Source organism: Mercenaria mercenaria, chromosome 16 (assembly GCF_021730395.1).
Source record: "Mercenaria mercenaria strain notata chromosome 16, MADL_Memer_1, whole genome shotgun sequence".
In the NCBI taxonomy this organism is placed as follows: domain Eukaryota; kingdom Metazoa; phylum Mollusca; class Bivalvia; order Venerida; family Veneridae; genus Mercenaria; species Mercenaria mercenaria.
In genome coordinates this window covers 19,969,400-19,991,211 of record NC_069376.1, presented here as the reverse complement: position 1 = coordinate 19,991,211, position 21,812 = coordinate 19,969,400, and the positions used below count along the sequence as shown (strand labels likewise).

General features: G+C 35.3%; 1 protein-coding gene across 1 annotated transcript in view; it reads left to right on the top strand.

The window, feature by feature from the left end:
• LOC123540108 (lysophospholipid acyltransferase 2-like) overlaps nucleotides 1-21,622 on the top strand; it is a 132,231-nt gene extending 110,609 nt beyond the window's left edge. Inside the window, exons 9-13 of the mRNA XM_053525799.1 lie at nucleotides 2,200-2,305; nucleotides 8,968-9,056; nucleotides 10,688-10,924; nucleotides 18,185-18,339; nucleotides 20,346-21,622. Of these exons, the coding sequence (XP_053381774.1) occupies nucleotides 2,200-2,305; nucleotides 8,968-9,056; nucleotides 10,688-10,924; nucleotides 18,185-18,339; nucleotides 20,346-20,553 (795 nt within the window). The 3' untranslated portion in view covers nucleotides 20,554-21,622. The remainder of the gene's footprint in view (nucleotides 1-2,199; nucleotides 2,306-8,967; nucleotides 9,057-10,687; nucleotides 10,925-18,184; nucleotides 18,340-20,345) is intronic.
• The last annotated feature ends 190 nt before the right edge of the window (nucleotides 21,623-21,812 follow it).

Sequence of the window (21,812 nt, the reverse complement as noted above, 5' to 3'; positions counted from 1 at the left end):
CCTCATCCCCTTGCCCAAAATTTAATGAAACTTTCAAAAAAGTGATCATCCCAACAGTATTTTTGTGCAGGGTCTGTTAGGTTTTTTTTAGAAAACTTTTTGTTTGTTAGGGGACTTTTTGTTTTTTTTTACTTTATAATACAAGACAAAAATTTGGCGCACATCTCCCTTCCCTTGACACAGTTTAATAAAACTTCACACAAGTGACATACCAACAGTAGTTGTGCTGGGACTGTTGGGTTTTTTTCAGTGAAAAAAAATTGCAAATTTATGGGACTTTGTTTTTTTTTCATACTATGTCATACAGCTGCATATGCAGTCTTGTGCTTGCTAATTTACCAAACCTTGCCCCAAAATTTTAATGAAATTCACCCCAAGTGTCATACCAACCCTATTTGTGCATGGTGCAGACTTCTTTTAGATAAATATTCTGCATTTTTTAGGGGGACTTTGTTTTTTTTTTACTTACTGTTCATACATCATATTTTACAGCCCAAAATTTATGCAATCTTGTGTGTGCCCCCCCCCCCAAAATTGCAATGTACTGTTCAGTGCATGGGGGGGTTTCACCCCCTTTAGGTAGTTAGTTAGTCTTTTCAGATCTATGTCTGTTTCAGTATCTTGAGTCTCTTTCAGTTCTATTCTTTTTCAGTATCTATGACTTTTTTCAGTTTTTATGTCGTTTCGTTTTCAGTTGCTATAAGCTGTCTGTTGCTCTTTTTTGGATGGGTTTCCTTTTTACAAAAAAAACCATTGTTTCCTGAAATATCAATTCAGGTAATTTCTTCTAAAGTACAAATTATCTGAACTTTTGAATTTTACCCGGCTGTTTGAAAAAATCATGTAATTTCTTTGGGGTTTTAGTCAAAAAAGAAAGTAGTGGTGACAGAGTTTAAAGATTTCAGTGATGATGGGAAATTTGTTTTATGATTTGGCCCAGAAAAAATATAAAAATTAGCCCCCCCAAGAACAGATTTTTTCAATAATAAAAATTTTTACCAAAGTATGTCTGCTCCTAGACACTTAAATTCATCTGTAGTGGAAATTCTTTTCACAGTCCGCTTGGATGCAGTTGCTTGATCTTTCACCAGTTGGGTTTTTACTGCCATTTTTCGGCATATGCATTCACTGGACCAGTAAAATTGAAAAGAGATGTAAAACCCAGAATCATTTATGTGTTTGGTTACCAATAGCTATGTTGTCAACTCATTTGTTGACACCTCAGGTGACCATGCAGACATTTTTTAAGGCATATATGGGCATTTTGGATTTTAGTACTTATTATGCCCCCCCTTCAAGGAGGGGTATATTGTTTTAGTCTGTATGTTGGTTGGTCGGTCCGTAGACCAATCTGTTTCGGGATGATAACTCAAGAACCCTTGGTCCTAGGATCATGAAAGTTGATAGGGAGGTTGGTCTGACAGCAGATGACCCTATTGATTTTGAGTCAGAGGAAAAGGGTCAAGGTCACAGTGCCCCCGGAACAGTTAAAAGTTTGGGGACGATAACTTGAAAACATTTGGGGCCCTAGGATCACGAAATTGATGGGAGGTTAATCATGCCCCGTAATGACCCCTTTTTGTTTTTGAGGTCAGTAGGTCAAAGGTCAGGTCACAGTGCCCGGAACTTTTGAACCGTTTCCGGATGTAATGAGAAGCTTGGGCCTAGCATCCGAAGATTTTAGGGTGGTTGATTTTGACCAGAAAAGGACCCTATGTTTTGGTCAGTATGTAAAAGGGTCAAGGCCCTTTGACCATAACAGGGGAACTTTTTTTGTCAAAAAACTAGGAATGCTTTGGTTAGATACTTTGACATGGAGGTCACTTATGACTGGAAATGACCCATAATTATTGATTGGGGTTTCAGTACGTCAGATGTCCAGTGCACATGACCAAAAAATTTTTTTCCTTTGGGGTTTAATGAATGCACAAGGGGGGCATTTGTGTTCTACTAGCTCTTGTTTTAAATAGTTGAGGTGGTTATGATTTTTGTAAAGACAAGAACTTTTGATGGGAAACCTGTAAAATCTTTGTAGATTTTAAAAGCTGTTTTTTTAAGTGATATTTTTATTCAAAAATTTTTAGAAATCTAATTCCATTACTACATGCAGAACTTTTTTAATGTACAAAGAATTTCAACCATTTTAAAGAAAATCAATTTTTACTTTATTCTTAAGTATCCAGTTTGTGATTTTTCATTTCAGATCCAGAATTTATAAGAAAACACAGTTTTCCATTTCGTTTCTGGTATATGATATTCTCAATGCTGTGTTGTAGAGCCAAGTATTATGTAGCCTTTTCTCTGGGTAAGGGCAATAGATTTCTACTTACTGTAAACTGCAAGTTTTAAATCTTGAAGAAAATTTTAAATCCGGTAAGCAAATCTTAACATAAATCCTGTAAGCAGATCTTCAATTCAGTAGTAAATCTTAAATTCTGTAAGCAAATCTTCAGTCCTGTAAGTAATTTTCAATGTTGTAGCAAATCTTAAATCCTGTAGCAAATCAAATCTTGTATAAATCCTGTTGCAAATCTTAAATCTTGTATAAATCCTGTAGCAAATCAAATCTTGTATAAATCCTGTAGCCAATCTTAAATCCTGTGTAAATCCTGTAGCAAATCTTAAATCTTGTATAAATCCTGTAGCAAAAAAACTTGTATAAATCCGTGAAATCTTTTAAAACGTGTTAAATCCTGTTTCAAAACTTAAAAGTGGTAAAACCTTAGCAAAATTTTTTTTTTTTGTATAATTTTGTAGCAAATCTTAAATCTTGTTACATCCCGTAGCAAATCAAATCTTGTATAATCCTGAAAAAATCTTTTAAACCCGGTAAAAACCTGTAGCAAAACTTAAATCCTGTGTAAAACCTGTAGCAAATCTTTTAAAAATTGTATACACCGTAGAAATCTTAAATCTTGTATAAATCCTGTAGCAAATCTTAAATCTTGTATAAATCCTTCAGCAAATCTTAAATCTTGTATAAATCCTGTAGCCAATCTTAAATCCTGTTGATCTGTAGAAATTTAATTTTGTCTCCGGCCAAACTTAAAATCTTTTATAATCCCGTAGCCACTTTAAAATTTTTATAATCCCGTAGCAAAACAAATCTTGATAAATCCTGTTGCAAATCTTTAAAACTTGTTACACCGTTGCAAATCTTAATCTTGATAAATCCGTAGCAAATTTAAATCTGTTAAACCTGTAGCAAAACTTAAATTTGTTACTCCTATAGCAAACTTAAATCCGTAGCAAATCAAATCTTGTAAAATCCCGTAGCTTAATCCTGTGTAAATCCCGTTGCAAAACTTTAAATCTTGTATAAATCCCGTAGCAAATCTTAAATCTTTTAACTCCTGTGCAAATCTTTAAATCTTGTTAATTCGTTGCAAATCTTAAATCTTGTTAAAAAACCCGCAGCAAATCTTAAATCTTGTATACTCCTGTAGCAAATCTTAAATCCGTGCAAATAAAACTTGTATAAATCCTGTAACCAATCTTAATCCTGTGTAAATCCTTTGAAAACTTAATTTGTTTAAAACCCGTAAACAACTTAAATGTTGTTCCCTGTAGCAAAAAACTAAATTTGTAAAAATCCTGTTGCAAAACTTAAAATTTTTTAAATCCCGTAGAATCTTAAATTTTTGTATAAAACCCGGGCAAAAACTTTAAAACTTGTATACATTGTAGCAAACTTAAATCTTGTATACACCTGTAGAAAATTTTAAAACTTGTATAAAACCTGTTGCAAAAAAATCTTGTATAATCCGTAGCAAAACTTAAATCGTTATAAAAACGGGTGTTCAAATCTAATCGTGGTAAAAACTGTAGCAAATCTTAAATCTGTATAAATCCCGTAGCAAATCTTTAAAATTTTATACATCCCGTAGCAAATCAAAAATTTTTATAATCCCGAAGCAAACTTAAAAACCTGTGTAAAAACCTGTAGCAAATCTTAAATCCTGGAAACCCCCGTAGCAAATCTTAAATCTTTTATAAAATTTTAGAAACTTAAATCTTGTATAAATCCTGTAGCAAAACTTAAATTTGTAAAATCCTTTGCAAATCTAAATCTTGTAAATCCGTAGCCACTTAAACGTGTGAAAACCGTAGCAAAATCTTAAATTGTGTTACACTGTACCAAAACTTAAATTTGTAAAAAACCCGAGCCAATCTTAATCTTGTATAAATCCTGTAGCAAAACAAAATTTTTTAAATCCTGTTGCAAATCTTAAATCTTTTATATCCTGTGCAAAAACTTAAATTGTATAAACCCGTAGCAAATCTTAAATTTGTAAAATCTGTAGCAAACTTTAAAATTTTATACTCCCAAGCAAATCTTAAAACCTGTAGCAAAAACAAATCTTGTATAATCCGTAGCCTTTTAAAACCCTTTTAAATCGTGCAAATTTAATCTTGTAAAATCCTTTAGAAATTTAAATCTTTTTATCATCCTGTAGCAAATCTTAAATCTTGTAAAATCCTTTCAAAACTTAAAATTTTTTAAAAACCCGAGCAATCTTAAAATTTGTATCATCCGTGCAAATCTTAAATCCTGTAGCAAATCAATCTTGTATAAACCTGTAACCAATCTTAATTCCGTGTAAATTTTGTAGCAAATCTTAATCTTGTATAAATCCTTGCAAATCTTAAATGTTGTATTCATCCGTACAAATCTAAAACTTGTAAAAATCCTGTTGCAAAAAATTTTAAAACTTTTATAAATCCGTAGAAACTTAATTTGTATAAATCCTGGAGCAAACTTAAAATTTTTTATACATCCTGGCAAATCTTAAATCTTGTATACATCCTGTAGCAAATCTTAAATCTTGTATAAATCCTGTTGCAAATCTTAAATCTTGTATAAATCCTGTTGCAAATCTTAAATTGTGTGTAAATCCTGTAGCAAATCTTAAATCTTGTATAAATCATGTAGCAAATCTTAAATCTTGTATAAATCCTGTTGCAAAACTTAAAATTTTGGGGTAAATCCTTAGCAAATCTTAAATCTTGTAAATCCCCCGAGCAAAACTTAAATTTGTAACATCCCGTAGCAAACTTTTAATCCTGTAGCAAACACATCTTGTAAAATCCGTACCCATTCTTAAATCCGTGTAAATCCTGTTGCAAAATCTTAAATTTTTTAAAAACCCAAAATCTTAAAACTTTTTTACATCCTGTAGCAAATCTTAAAACTTGTTAAAACCGTGCAAAATTTAAATCCTGTGTAAATCCCGTAGCAAATCTTAAATCCTGTATACATCCCGGAAAATTTTAAATCCTGTAGCAATCAAATCTTGTATAAATCCGAGCAATCTTAAAACGTGGGTTAAATCTGTAGCAAAAATTAAAACTTGTATTCCCCGTAGCAAAACTTAAATCTTTTATACATCCCCTAGCAAATCTTTAAAATTTTTATAAACCCGTAGCAAAATTTAAAATTTTGTAAATCCCGTAGCAAATCTTAAATCCTGTATACATCCTTTTGCAAACTTTTAATCTTTTATAAAACCTTTGCAAATCTTTAACCCGTGTAAAAACCTGTAGCAAATTTAAATCTTGTTAAATCCCGTAGCAATCTTAAACTTTTTAATCCTTAGCAAATTTAAAACTTGTATAAATCCTTTGCAAATCTTTTAAAGTTTTGTAAATCTTAGCAAAAACTTAAATCTTGTTAAAACCTGTAGCAAGCTTAAATCCGTAGTAAATAAAAGTTTTTAAAACCCGTAGCCCCTCTTAAAATCCTGTGTAAATCCCGTGCAAATCCTAACTGTAAAATCCGTAGCAAAAACTTTAAAATTTTTATAATCCCGTAGCAAATCTTAAATCTTGTATAAATCCTGTTGCAAATCTTAAATCGTGAGTAAATCCTGTAGCAAATCTTAAATCTTGTCTAAATCCTGTAGCAAGTCTTAAATCCTTTAGGTAATCTTAAATCCTGTATAAATCCTGTAGCAAATCTTAAATCCTGTGTAAATCCTGTAGCAAATCTTAAATCTTGTATAAATCCTGTAGCAAATCTTAAATCCTGTAGCAAATCTTAAATCTTGTATAAATCCTGTAGCAAATCTTAAATCTTGTATACATCCTGTAGCAAATCTTAAATCTTGTATAAATCCTGTTGCAAATCTTAAATCTTGTATAAATCCTGCAGCAAATCTTAAATCTTGTATACATCCTGTAGCAAATCTTAAATCCTGTAGCAAATCAAATCTTGTATAAATCCTGTAACCAATCTTAAATCCTGTGTAAATCCTGTAGCAAATCTTAAATCTTGTATAAATCCTGTAGCAAATCTTAAATGTTGTATACATCCTGTAGCAAATCATAAATCTTGTAAAAATCCTGTTTTCAAATCTTAATTTTGTAAAATCCTGTAGCAAAAACTTAAATTTGTTAAATCCTGGGGCAAATCTTAAATTTGTTACATCCTGTGCAAATCTTAAATCTTGTATACATCCTGTAGCAAATCTTAAATCTTGTATAAATCCTGTTGCAAATCTTAAATCTTGTATAAATCCTGTAGCAAATCTTAAATTGGTGTAAATCCCGTGCAAACTTAAATCTTGTATAAATATGTAGCAAATCTTAAAACTGTATAAATCCGTTGCAATCTTAAAAATTTTGTGTAAATTTTTTCCTGTAGCAAATCTTTTAAACTTGATAAAAACCCCTTTGCAAAACTTAATCTTGTATAATCCGTAGCAAAACTTTAATCGTAGCAAAACAATCTTGTATAAATCCTGTACCCCTTCTTAAATCCCCGTGTAAAACCTGTGCAAATCTTAAATCGTAAATCCTGTAGCAAATCTTTAAAACTTGTATACATCCTGTAGCAAACTTAAATCTTTTATAAAACCTGTAGCAAACTTAATCCTGTGTAAAAACCGTAGCAAATCTTAAATCCGATACATCCCGTAGCAAAACTTAAAAACCTGTAGCAAATCAAAAACTTGTTTAAATCCTGTAGCCAAACTTAAAACGTGTGTAAATCCTGTAGCAAATCTTAAATCTTTTATAAATCCGTAGCAAACTTAATCTTTTATACATCCCGTAGCAAATCAAATCTTGTATAAATCCTGAAGCAAATCTTAAATCCTGTGTAAATCCTGTAGCAAATCTTAAATCCTGTATACATCCTTTAGCAAATCTTTAATCTTGTATAAATCCTGTTGCAAATCTTTAATCCTGTGTAAATCCTGTAGCAAATCTTAAATCTTGTATAAATCCTGTAGCAAATCTTAAATCTGTATACATCCGTACAAATCTTAAATCTTGTTAAATCCGTTGAAAACTTAAAAGTGTGTAATCAGAGCAAATCTTAAAATCTTGTTAAACCGTGCAAGTCTTAAAACTGTAGTAAAAACAAATCTTGTATAAATCCTGTAGCCAATCTTAAACCTGTTAAATCCCGTAGCAATCCCAAAATTGTATAAATCCCGTAGCAAATCTTTAAAACTTTTATAATCCTGTAGCAAAAATTAAATCTTGTTAAAACCTGTTGCAAAACTTTAAATCGTGAGTAAAACCCCGTAGCAAATCTTAAATTTGTTAAAACCTGTCAGTCTTAAAACCTTTAAAGGGAATCTTAAATCCGTATAAACCCGTTTTGAAAACTTAAATCCTGTTAAATCCTGTGCAAATCTTAAATCTTTTATAAATCCCGTAGCAAATTTAAAATCTTTTAACATCCGTAGCAAATCTTTAAAACTGTATAAATCCCGTAGCAAATCTTAATCTTTTATACATCCTGTAAAAATCTTAAAATTTTTATAAATCCTGTATAAAATCTTAAATTTTGCATAATCCCGTAGAAATCTTTTAAACGTGTATAAAACCTGTAGCAAATCTTAAAATTTTGTGTTAAACCTGTAGCAAAATTTTAAATCTTTTATAAATCCTGTAGCAAGTTTTAAAACCCGCATAAATCCTGTAGCAAATATTAAATCTTGTATAAATCCTGTAGCCAATCTTAAATATTGTATAAATCCTGTAGCAAATCTTAAATCCTGCATAAATCCCGGGAAATCTTAAAACTTGTAAAAAAAACCTGTACAATCTTAAAATTTTTAAAACCAGTAGCAAAAATTTTAATCCCCGTAGAAAAACTTAAAAACTTGATAAATTTTTTAATTTCAAATTCTGTATGAATTTTGTGCAAAAGTTCGTCCTTTTCATTTTTGAATCCTGGTAAAACTCTACTGATAAATTCTTAGCAAAACTTAGATCTGTTTAAATCTTGTAACAATCTTCAAACCCGTGTTAAACATGTAGCAAATCTAAATCTTGTATAATCCCGTAGCAAATCTTAAAAACCTGCATTAAAACCTGTAAATCTTAAAAACTTGTATAAAACCTGAGCAAAATTTAATTTGTATAATCTTTAGCAAAAACTTTAAAACCTCATAAACTGTAGCAAATCTTAAATCTTGTATAAATTGTAGTAAATCTTAATCTTTTAAACCCCGTAGCAAATCTTTAAATCTTGTATAAAACCTGTACAAATCTTCAGTCCGTAGTAAATCTTTTCTTAATAAATTTTCAATTTCAAAATTTTGTATGAAATTTTTTTACCAAAAGTTAGTCCTGTTGCATATTTGAATCCTTAGTAAATCTCAGTACTGTATGAATTTGTAGAAATCTTAGTTTTGTTAAAAACTTGTAAAAAATTTCAATCCCCGTTCAAACATCGTCTGGTGCAAATCTTCAATCCTGGGAGCAAATTAAACTTCAATCCTGTAGCATAAATTAAATCTTGTACCAGCAGTTTCCCAGGTTATAGAATCAGTCTTAAAATTCAAGCTTCTGATTGTATCTGACCACAATCTTAAAATTGGCCAATGACAAGGTTGTGTTCATAGACTGGTTTCCACACTCAGTTTGAACTTATTTTCTTATTTCCAGTTATGACTATGAAATTATAGTTTACATTGCAAACAGTTAAACTATGTTTTGTTTCTCATGCAACAGGTGATGCTATATGCAATGCATCCGGTTTTGGATTTAATGGTTATGATACGAAAGGCCAACCAAAGTGGAATCTAGTCACGAATGTTAATGTGCTTGGGTAGAGGTCCATTTTTTTTTTCTTTTTTTTCAGTTTTATGCCCACCCCCGGGGCGCATATAGTAATTGCAGCATCTGTTTGTTCATTTCTTTTTTTTTGTCCCAATTTAGTGTCCAGTTTGTAACTTTTCTTTTCTGACATTGTTAACATTAGTAATTTTATAATATCTAATTACCAGGAAAATTTTAATGTATAATCTTTCAATACTGCAGGTCACTTGATAAAGGCAGTAAGTCAAAATGTTAAAAGAATGAGAAATAAATTTATACTGAACAACCAACAATATATTTTATGTAGAAATGTTGATTGCGGTGGTTTTTAGCTCACCTGAGCCAAAGGCTCATGGTGAGCTTTTGTTACCGTTCAATATCTGTCATTCGTCGTGTGTCGTCCGTCCGTCCGTCAACATTTTCTAAAAAAATCTTCTTCTTGAAAACCACTGGACAGAATTAAACCAAACTTCACAGGAATGATCCTTAGATGGCCTTCTTTCAAAATTGTTCAAAGAATTGAATTCCATGCAGAACTCTGGTTGCCATGGCAACCAAAAGGAAAAACTTTAAAAATCTTGTCCAAAACCGCAAGGCATAGAGCCTTGATATTTGGCATGTGACATCATCTAATGGTCCTCTATGAAGATTGTTCAAATTGTGCCCCTGGGGTGAAAGAGGCCCCGCTCCGGGGGTCACAAGTTTTACATAGACTTATATAGGAAAAAACTTTAAAAATCTTCTTGTCTAAAACCACAAGACCTAGGCCTTTGATATTTGGTATGTAGCATTGCCTTGTGGTCCTCTACCAATATTGATCAAATTATAACCCTGGGGTGAAAAGAGGCCCTGCCCCGGGGGGTCTCAAGTTTTACATATACTTATACAGGAAAAAACTTTAAAAATCTTCTTGTCTGAAACTGCAAGGCCTAGGCTTATGATATTTGGTATGTTGCATTGCCTTGTGGTCCCCTACCAAAATTGTTCAAATTATGCCCCTGGGGGGGTCTCAAGTTTTACATAGACTTAATAATATATAGGAAAAAACCTTAAATCTTCTTGCCTGAAACTGCAAGGCATAGGCTTTTGATATTTGGTATGTTGCCTTGCCTAGTGTTCCTCTACCAAAATTGTTCAAATTATGCCCCTGGGGTGAAAAGAGGCCCTGCCCTTGGGGTCCCAGATTTAACATAGACATATCTATAGGGGGAAAAATCTTCTTGTCTGAAGGTTCAAGGCCTAGGCCTTTGATATTTGGTTTGTAGCATTGCCTAGTGGATCTCTAACAAGATTGCCCAAATTATGCCACTGGGGTGAAAAGAGGCCCCGCCCTGGGGGTCACTTGTTATGAGTTATATAGGAATAAATACTTCAAAAATTATATCAGATCATATTTCCTAGACTGCTTAATTATAATTACCTGATGACCCCAAGTGATTAGGGGTCACTTGACTGTGACCTTGACCTACTGACCTACTTTCTTGTTTTTTTAAGATACAGCCTTGAAATTTGGATATGTACAGCGATCTTAAAACTGGCTTTCAGTGACCATGAATGTGACCTACTGACCTACTTTCTAATATTATAGCATCAGTTTGCCATTTTAAGCATGTGGCTCATATTAGCCAGGTGAGCGATTCAGGGTCATCATGACCCTCTTGTTATGTTTCAGGGAGCAACAAGCCCCAAATTGTACATTGATAACTGGAACATCCAAACAGCAGTATGGTTACGCCTTGTTTGTTACGATAGAATTCCTGTAATGAAGAAACTTGCAACATTTCTTCTCAGTGCAATGTGGCATGGCTGTTACCCTGGCTATTATTTCACATTTATGTTTGCTGCACCAATCTCGGAGTCAGCCAGACAGGTATGTTGAAATTGAGCTAGTAGTTTGATGTCTTTGTTAGTTTGTATGTCTGTCATAGTACAGAAATAGTATTCTGCTCAAGTTCATATTCATGTCATGTCACACTATACTAGGTGTGAATTTTGTGGGAAGACACTATGTTATGCGTGTCATACTCTACTAGATGTGAAGTTTGTGGGAAGACTCTATGTTATGCGTGTCATACTCTACTAGATGTGAAGTTTGTGGGAAGACACTATGTTATGCGTGTCATACTCTACTAGATGTGAAGTTTGTGGGAAGACACTATGTTATGCGTGTCATACTCTACTCAGTGTGAAGTTTGTGGGAAGACACTATATTATGCGTGTCATACTCTACTAGATGTGAAGTTTGTGGGAAGACACTGTGTTATGCGTGTCATACTCTTCTCAGTGTGAAGTTTGTGGGAAGACACTATGTCATGCGTGTCATACTCTACTCATGTGAAGTTTGTGGGAAGACACTATGTTATGCGTGTCATACTCTACTCAGTGTGAAGTTTGTGGGAAGACACTATGTTATGCGTGTCATACTCTACTCCGTGTGAAGTTTGTGGGAAGACACTATGTCATGCGTGTCATACTCTACTCGATGTGAAGTTTGTGGGAAGACATTATGTCATGCGTGTCATATTCTACTCGATGTGAAGTTTGTGGGAAGACACTATGTCATGCGTGTCATATTCTACTCGATGTGAAGTTTGTGGGAAGATACTATGTCATGCGTGTCATACTCTACTCGATGTGAAGTTCGTGGGAAGACACTATGTTATGCGTGTCATACTCTACTCAATGTCATACTCTACTCAGTGTGAAGTTTGTGGGAAGACACTATGTCATGCGTGTCATATTCTACTCGATGTGAAGTTTGTGGGAAGACACTATGTCATGCGTGTCATACTCTCTACTCGATGTGAAGTTTGTGGGAAGACACTATGTCATGCGTGTCATACTCTCTACTCGATGTGAAGTTTGTGGGAAGACACTATGTCATGCGTGTCATACTCTCTACTCGATGTGAAGTTTGTGGGAAGACACTATGTCATGATGTCATGCGTGTCATACTCTCTACTCGCTGTGAAGTTTGTGGGAAGACACTATGTCATGCGTGTCATACTCTCTACTCGCTGTGAAGTTTGTGGGAAGACACTATGTCATGCGTGTCATACTCTCTACTAGCTGTGAAGTTTGTGGGAAGACACTATGTCATGCGTGTCATACTCTCTACTCGCTGTGAAGTTTGTGGGAAGACACTATGTCATGCGTGTCATACTCTACTCGATGTGAAGTTTGTGGGAAGACACTATGTCGTGCGTGTCATACTCTCTACTCGCTGTGAAGTTTGCGGGAAGACACTGTGTCATGCGTGTCATACTCTACTCGATGTGAAGTTTTTGGGAAGACACTATGTTATGTGTGTCATACTCTGCTCAATGTGAAGTTTGTGGGAAGACACTATGTCATGCGTGTCATACTCTACTCCGTGTGAAGTTTGTGGGAAGACACTATGTCATGCGTTTCATACTCTACTCCGTGTGAAGTTTGTGGGAAGACACTATGTCATGCGTGTCATACTCTGCTCAATGTGAAGTTTGTGGGAAGACACTATGTCATGCGTGTCATACTGTACTCAATGTTAAGTTTGTGGGAAGACACTATGTCATGCGTGTCATACTCTACTCCGTGTGAAGTTTGTGGGAAGACACTATGTCATGCGTGTCATACTCTGCTCAATGTGAAGTTTGTGGGAAGACACTATGTCATGCGTGTCATACTGTACTCAATGTTAAGTTTGTGGGAAGACACTATGTCATGCGTGTCATACTCTACTCCGTGTGAAGTTTGTGGGAAGACACTATGTCATGCGTGTCATACTCTACTCGATGTGAAGTTTGTGGGAAGACACTATGTCATGCGTGTCATACTTACTCAATGTGAAGTTTGTGGGAAGACACTATGTCATGCGTGTCATACTCTACTCGATGTGAAGTTTGTGGAAGACACTATGTCATGCGTGTCATACTCTACTAGATGTGAAGTTTGTGGGAAGACACTTGTCATGCGTGTCATACTCTACTCGTGTGAAGTGTGGGAAGACACATATGTCATCTCATGTCATACTCTACTCGATGTGAAGTTTGTGGGAAGACACTATGTCATGCGTGTCATATCTCTACTCAATGTGAAGTTTGTGGGAAGACACTGTGTTATGCGCGTCATACTCTACTCAGATGTGAGGTTTGTGGGAAGACACTATGTTATGCGTGTCATACTCTCTATCATGTGAAGTTTGTGGGAAGACACTTGTTTGCGTGTCATACTCTTACTCATGTGAAGTTTGTGGAAGACACTATGTTATGCGGTGTCATACTCTACTGTGTGAAGTTTGTGGGAAGACACTATGTCATGCGTGTCATACTCTCTCAGTGTGAGTTTGTGGGAAGACACTATGTCATGCGTGTCATACTCTACTAGTGTGAAGTTTGTGGGAAGACACTATGTCATGCGTGTCATACTCTACTCAGTGTGAAGTTTGTGGGAAGACACTATGTTATGCGTGTCATACTCTACTCCGTGTGAAGTTTGTGGGAAGACACTATGTCTGCGTGTCATACTCTACTCGTGTGAAGTTTGTGGGAAGACACTATGTCATGCGTGTCATACTCTACTCGATGTGAAGTTTGGGAGACACTATGTTATGGTTGTCATACTCTCTCATGTGAAGTTTGTGGGAAGACACTATGTCATGCGTGTCATACTCTACCGTGTGAAGTTGTGGGAAGACACTATGTATGCGTTTCATCTCTACCTACTCGTGTGAAGTTTGTGGGAAGACACTATGTCATGCGTGTCATATTCTACTCATGTGAAGTTTGTGGGAAGACACTATGTCATGCGTGTCATACTGTACTCAATGTTAAGTTTGTGGGAAGACACTATGTCATGCGTGTCATACTCTACTCCGTGTGAAGTTTGTGGGAAGACACTATGTCATGCGTGTCATACTCTGCTCAATGTGAAGTTTTACGGAAGACACTATGTCATGCGTGTCATACTGTACTCAATGTGAAGTTTGTGGGAAGACACTATGTCATGCGTGTCATACTGTACTCAATGTGAAGTTTGTGGGAAGACACTATGTCATGCGTGTCATACTCTGCTCAATGTGAAGTTTGTGGGAAGACACTGTGTCATGCGTGTCATACTGTACTCAATGTGAAGTTTGTGGGAAGACACTATGTCATGCGTGTCATACTCCACTCGATGTGAAGTTTGTAGGAAGACACTATGTCATGCGTGTCACACTCTACTAGATAGGAAGTTTGTGGGAAGACACTGTGTCATGCGTGTCATACTGTACTCAATGTGAAGTTTGTGGGAAGACACTATGTCATGCGTGTCATACTCCACTCGATGTGAAGTTTGTGGGAAGACACTATGTCATGCGTGTCACACTCTACTAGATAGGAAGTTTGTGGGAAGACACTGAGTAACACATCCAGTACATTTATTAGTCCCCTAAAGAACCTGTTGTTTCACTGCAAAGAGACATATTGTGCATGCATCAGTCACAAAATATTGATCTTTTGCTAGAAATGTGTTCATGAAACCTGACTGACAGATATTATTCAATATAGTTTCAGCTCAATAACTGAAGAAAAGTACAGTCATCAAAATTTATTGGATGATTGCCTGTGGTCAGCAGATGAACCCTGTTGTTTTTGGGGCAAATACATCAAAGGTTAAGTGACTTTGAGACTGTTGCCACTCAAGAACTTGAGGCTTAGCTTGCTTTCTCTGTATGACTGTATGGGAAGCTTTAACAAATTCTTGTTTTCTGTAACTGCTGGCTCCATTTGATAATAATTTGACAGCTCTTCTTATTTCCTTCAAGTCATTCAGTTACGTAAAAAGAAGGGGTCTCCGTGGCCGAGTGATTTAGGTCGCTCACTTTGAATCACTTGCCTCTCACCAATGTTGGTTCATGCCTCTATCAGGGTGTTGAATTCTTCATGTGGGGATATGGGTTCATGCCTCAAGCGGGGTGTTGAATTCTTCATGTGGGGAAGCCATCCAGCTGGCTTATCTAAGGTCAGAGGTTCTATTCAAGTGTCTGCCCGTGATGAAATAATGCACGGAAGGGGCACCTGGGGTCTTCCTCCACAATCAAAGCTCGAAAGTTGCGATATGACCTATAATTGCGTCGGTGCGAAGTTAAACGCACAAAAAACAAAAGTGACATCAAAAAGACATGGCTACGGGGTGGTTGGGCTAGATCTTCCTTTATTGTTATTTGGAAAACTTTGAAAATCTTCTAATTATTCCATCCAGTTGTAAATGGCAGGTGGGGTATCTAGGGCCATCTTGGTCCTCTTGTTTAAATAAGTTTACCAATATTACTTATTTATTTGCATTTATTTATAAATATGCATCAAAGCTTAGTATATACTTGCAGTAGTACACCTTATCTGATACTTCTACAGAAAATTCATTTGTGTTGCAGTTATTATTCTCATAGACCATTTTAGATTACAGTTAAAAAGCTGAAACTTCAAAGTCTTTGAATACTAAAGTAAGATATATAAGCTGGTCATCAATTCAATTCACAATATCAACAATTTATTTTGAAATACAGACTATTTCAGCATACCACACGGTTTTCCTGCCAAAATTTTGACAGAGGGTCATCATAACCTCTTCATGTTCATTTTTGGGGTATATATGTTTAAAACAGAGGGAAATGAGATGAATGTAATTCTAACACGATGCGATTCATTTTCCTATTAAACAAAGAAGGCAGAAAACAGTGAATTGTTATACAACAAATCACTGTTCTGACATCACAATTATTACGTCATGGTGTCAAACCGCATAGCGGCGCGCTGGAAAAGAGACCGATTGAAAACAGGCAAATATTTAATGAATGTCGTCAAGGATGTTCTTAAAAATCCTTGGTCATGTGTTAGAATCGAAATAATATATCTCATTTAGTGATTTGCTCTTGAATAAATCATTGTTTGTCGTTCAGATGCATATTATTATACCACTCGGGCTGCGCCCTCGTGATATAATTCCTTCGCATCTGAACTCCAATGATTTATTCAACGACAAATCACTGGATGAGATACATTATTTCTTAAATAAACAAACTGTTGTGGTTTTGCTTTGAAAAGTGTTGTTTTTTAGCTCATCTGATTTTTTGAAAAAAAATGATGAGTTATTGTCATCACTTGAGCGGTTGTCGGCGTCGGCGTTGCCTGGTTAAGTTTTATGTTTAGGTCAGCTTTTCTCCTAAACTATCAAAGCTATTGCTTTGAAACTTTGAATACTTGTTCACCCTCATAAGCTGACCCTGTATAGCAAGAAACATAACTCCATCTTGCTTTTTGCAAGATTTATGGCCCCTTTTGTACTTAGAAAATATCAGATTTCTTGGTTAAGTTTTATGTTTAGGTCAACTTTTCTCCTAAACTATCAAAGCTATTGCTTTGAAACTTGGAATACTTGTTCACCATCATAAGCAGACCCTGTACATCAAGAAACATAACTCCATCTTGCTTTTTGCAAGAATTATGGCCCCTTTTGGACTTAGAAAATATCATGTTTCTTGGTTAAGTTTTATGTTTAGGTCAACTTTTTCTCCTAAACTATCAAAGCTATTGCTTTAAAACTTGCAACACTTGTTCACCATCATAAGCTGACCCTGTACAGCAAGAAACATAACTCCATCCTGCTTTTTGCAAGATTTATGGCCCCTTTTAGACTTAGAAAATATCAGATTTCTTGGTTAAGTTTTATGTTTAGGTCAACTTTTTCTCTTAAACTATCAAAGCTATTGCTTTGAAACTTGCAACACTTGTTCACCATCATAAGCTGACCCTGTATAGCAAGCAACATAACTCCATCCTGCTTTTTGCAATAATTATTGCCCCTTTTGGACTTAGAAAATCATTTTCTTGGTTGAGTATTATGTTTAAGTTGACTTTTCTCATAAACTATCAAAGCTATTGCTTTAAAACTTGCAACAGTTTTTCACCATCATAAGTGGACACTGTACATCAAGAAACATAACTCTATCCTGCTTTTTGCAAGAATGATGGCCCATTTTATACTTAGAAAATCATGGGTAGGACAATATTTCTATTACACAAAAAAAATCAGATGAGCGTCAGCACCCGCAAGGCGGTGCTCTTGTTTTTTTTGCTAACAAGTGGTATTTCATTTAACGGTTAATGTTTTCAAAAATAGCCATGGGTCATGTTTGTTAATGCAGGACTTGAAGCAGACCCTTGTGGTATGCTGCACTGGTTGCTTCTAAAATCTACACAGCGCTTTCTTCATGCACACAGCAGATGATTGAACTTTGTTTGCAGTCTACTTTACTGCCTAGTATAGACCAGTTTTCAACATATTGAGACCCTGAAATGTATCTGATAAACTTTAGCCAAGTCGACTGTGCTAAAGTGTGTTTTATTCGACCTGGCAGGGTGGAGTTAATCTCAGGCTTATAATGGTAATCTCAAAAAACAAGCAAAGTAGGTAGAGCTACTGGTTACAGTGTAAGGTAGATAGCCAGTGAATAAGAAATCAGATTAACGAATATACTACATATCCTGCACAATAATGCAGTGGACTGTCGCAAAACCCCGCCCCACCAGGTCAGTTATAATACATACATGTATTAGGTATTACAATAGCTGTGATTACAACCCACATATCTGAACATGAAAATCAGTACTGGTAATCAGCAACTGTTTTCTTACAGTTTCAAAGCACTAAAACAAATTTCGGGGATGAAAATATTCACGTATATGCTTGAAAACTTGCTTCAACTGACAGCCTTTATTAACTTACACCTTTAGCTAGAACTGGTATCTTAAATGGTACCAAACACCTAATGTGGTACCAAACATTGTTACCATACACCTTTACCTGGTAACAACCAGTGTTGGTAAAGACAGGTTTGACTGTATATTGTCTCGCAGTTATAATACTGGAGGAAAATGGGTAAAGTCCTTAGAATTTAAATTTCATAAAATTTCAAGATTTTTGGCAGAAATGGCTGTCAAAGAAAAATATTGGGAAGTTGGTTCTGTAGGATTTAATTTTGTTGATTTGTGCAAACAAATAAAGAAAAAATATAAAAAAATCTGTTATCAAAATTAGTAATTTCAGTGTTATAATTTTGTCGTATTACGGAAAGTATTTTTATTAGTTATAATATTGTTTTGTATTACAGGCACGCAAAAAGATAAGGCCATACTTTCAAGGGTCAAGGTCACTTCAGATATTTTATGACATACTGACATGGATTGGCACACATATTATAATCTCATATATGGTTGTTCCATTCACTATTCTACACCTTAGACAAACCCTCACCTTTTACACATAGTAAGTATGGTGTCTGAGAACAAACCATCACCTTCTAAACATAGTAAGTACATTGTCTGAGATGTTGTCTACAGACAGCAAGTAAAGTATCCGAGACAAGCTCTGATCCTCTACAGACAGTAAGTAAAGTATCCGAGACAAACTCTGATCCTCTACAGACAGTAAGTAAAGTATCCGAGACAAACTCTGATAAGTAAAGTATCTAAGACAAGCTCTTATCTTCAACAGGCAGTAAGTAAAGTATCTGAGACAAGCTCTGATCCTCTACAGACAGTAAGTAAAGTATCCGAGACAAACTCTGATCCTCTACAGACAGTAAGTAAAGTATCCGAGACAAACTCTGATAAGTAAAGTATCTAAGACAAGCTCTTATCTTCAACAGGCAGTAAGTAAAGTATCTGAGACAAGCTCTGATCCTCTACAGGCAGTAAGTAAAGTATCTGAGACGAGCTCTGATCCTCTACAGGCAGTAAGTAAAGTATCTGAGATAAGCTCTGATCTTCAACAGGCAGTAAGTAAAGTGTCTGAGACAAGCTCTGATCCTCTACAGGCAGTAAGTAAAGTGTCTGAGACAAGCTCTGATCCTCTACAGGCAGTAAGTAAAGTGTCTGAGACAAGCTCTGATCCTCAACAGGCAGTAAGTAAAGTATCTGAGACAAGCTCTGATCCTCTACAGGCAGTAAGTAAAGTGTCTGAGACAAGCTCTGATCCTCTACAGGCAGTAAGTAAAGTGTCTGAGACAAGCTCTGATCCTCTACAGGCAGTAAGTAAAGTGTCTGAGACAAGCTCTGATCCTCTACAGACAGTAAGTAAAGTGTCTGAGACAAGCTCTGATCCTCTACAGACAGTAAGTAGAGACAAGCTCTGATCCTCTACAGACAGTAAGTAAAGTATCCAAGACAAGCTCTGATCCTCTACAAGCAGTAAGTAAAGTATCCGAGACAAGCTCTGATCCTCTACAAGCAGTAAGTAAAGTATCAGAGACAAGCTCTGATCCTGTACAAGCAGTAAGTAAAGTATCCGAGACAAGCTCTGATCCTCGACAGGCAGTAAGTAAAGTATCCGAGACAAGCTCTGATCCTCTACAGACAGTAAGTAAAGTATCCGAGACAAGCTCTGATCCTCTACAGACAGTAAGTAAAGTATCGGAGACAAGCTCTGATCCTCTACAGGCAGTAAGTAAAGTATCGGAGACAAGCTCTGATCCTCTACAGACAGTAAGTAAAGTATCCGAGACGAGCTCTGATCATCTACAGGCAGTAAGTAAATAGTCGGAGACAATCTCTTACAGTAATTCTTCACAAAGCAAGTATTTTACAATATGGTATTGAGGTCTGCTTACAGAGACATATTTCATTTACTATCTGACTCCATGTACTATGTGATGCTGCTATAAACATATTATTTAAAAAAAAGTCTAGTTCATGTTTAAAGATTAAAAGTCAAATGAAGACTTCATACCAAAGGAAATTTAAATCTTAGACATTTCAATGTAGATATTGACAATATAATAACTATATCCTCCAGATACACAATGTATGTGGGGATTTTATCGAAGTTGCACTGTCTGTCCGTCTGTCTTGTCCTCTCCATGTCTCCTTTATTGCTTTGAAGATTTTCATAAAATTTGCATGAGTTATTAACTTCATCAAGACGACTTGCAGAATGCACAGCCAAGGTTACTAGGTCTAAGCATCAATAGTTAACCTCATTGGTCGACAACCCAGGTCACTTGGTCAAAGGTCAAGGTTACAACATTTTACTTTCCCTTTTTGAGAGTGGTCTCTTGGGGGTATTATTTGTTTAGTGATAGCTCTAGCTGACTTTGGTAACAGTTCCATCTAAGAGTGCAGCCACTAATGGTGGTTTTTTTGGAAATGCAGTGTCACTTATGGTATACAAATGATTGATTGAAAAATTTCTCATTTTAGTAGTATGTATTGGTGCCTGCTTAATGTGATTGCTGTTAGCTTACAAATAATTGAAGGAAAAATTTCTCATTTCAGTAGTATGTATTGGTGCCTGCATATTGTGATTGCTGTGAGCTTTGTTATTCTGCCATACATTCCTGCTGCAACGTCAGCTTGCAAGACAAGTAGGAAAACAGATATTCTTGTTGATACTCATCATGTAGATGGTGTAGTGGACGGTAAACTGCTCCATGATGGGGTTGCTCACAAACAAACAGATTCAAACAGGATAAAAAAGGATTAGTGACTTTTTGGAAGTATGCTTGTAACTGCAGTAATTTTTTTGTTCAAAGCTTTAAACCTTATGTCTGCAGTAACTGTGCTTTACAAACAAGTGACAAGAGCTAACAGTTATAGAATAGCTACAAATATGTTTTTACTGGTTTTTACTGCATCCAAAAGTATTTTCAATGTAAAATTTTGCTTTTTTTAGCTTTGAAGAAAAGCTTTAATGAGTTGATTACTTTAAAATTGCATCATGTTTGTTCAGCCCTGATTATGTATCTGTAATAAAGTGTGATAATTTTCTATTAAAAAATAATAAAATTTTATCAAACGAATTAACTAAAGCAGCACACAACATGACATGTTGATATTCTGAACGAGTTTTTCTAGTATTACTTTAAAATGTTCATGATTTTTTTGTCGATGTTATTCTTTTGCCATATCCTGGATGTCCAGTGGAAAATGTATTTTGGCTCTAGCATGACCATACCTTAGAGCAGAATTTGAATTATTTTTTTTAGCTCATCTGATTTTTTTGAAAAAAAATGATGAGTTATTGTCATCACTTGAGCGGTTGTCGGCGTTGGCGTCGGCGTTGCCTGGTTAAGTTTTATGTTTAGGTCAGCTTTTCTCCTAAACTATCAAAGCTATTGCTTTGAAACTTGGAATACTTGTTCACCATCATAAGCTGACCCTGTATAGCAAGAAACATAACTCCATCTTGCTTTTTGCAAGATTTATGGCCCCTTTTGTACTTAGAAAATATCAGATTTCTTGGTTAAGTTTTATGTTTAGGTCAACTTTTCTCCTAAACTATCAAAGCTATTGCTTTGAAACTTGGAATACTTGTTCACCATCATAAGCAGACCCTGTACATCAAGAAACATAACTCCACCTTGCTTTTTGCAAGATTTATGGCCCCTTTTGGACTTAGAACATCAGTTTTCTTGGTTAAGTTTTATGTTTAGGTCAGCTTTTATTCTAAACTATCAAAGCTATTGCTTTAAAACTTGCAACACTTGTTCACCATCATAAGTTGACCCTGTACAGCAAGAAACATAACTCCATCCTGCTTTTTGCAAGATTTATGGCCCTTTTGGACTTAGAAAATATCAGATTTCTTGGTTAAGTTTATGTTTAGGTCAACTTTTTTCTCTTAAACTATCTAAGCTATTGCTTTGAAACTTGCAACACTTGTTCACCATCATAAGCTGACCTGTACAGCAAGCAACATAACTCCATCCTGCTTTTTGCAAGAATTATGGCCCCCTTTTTGTC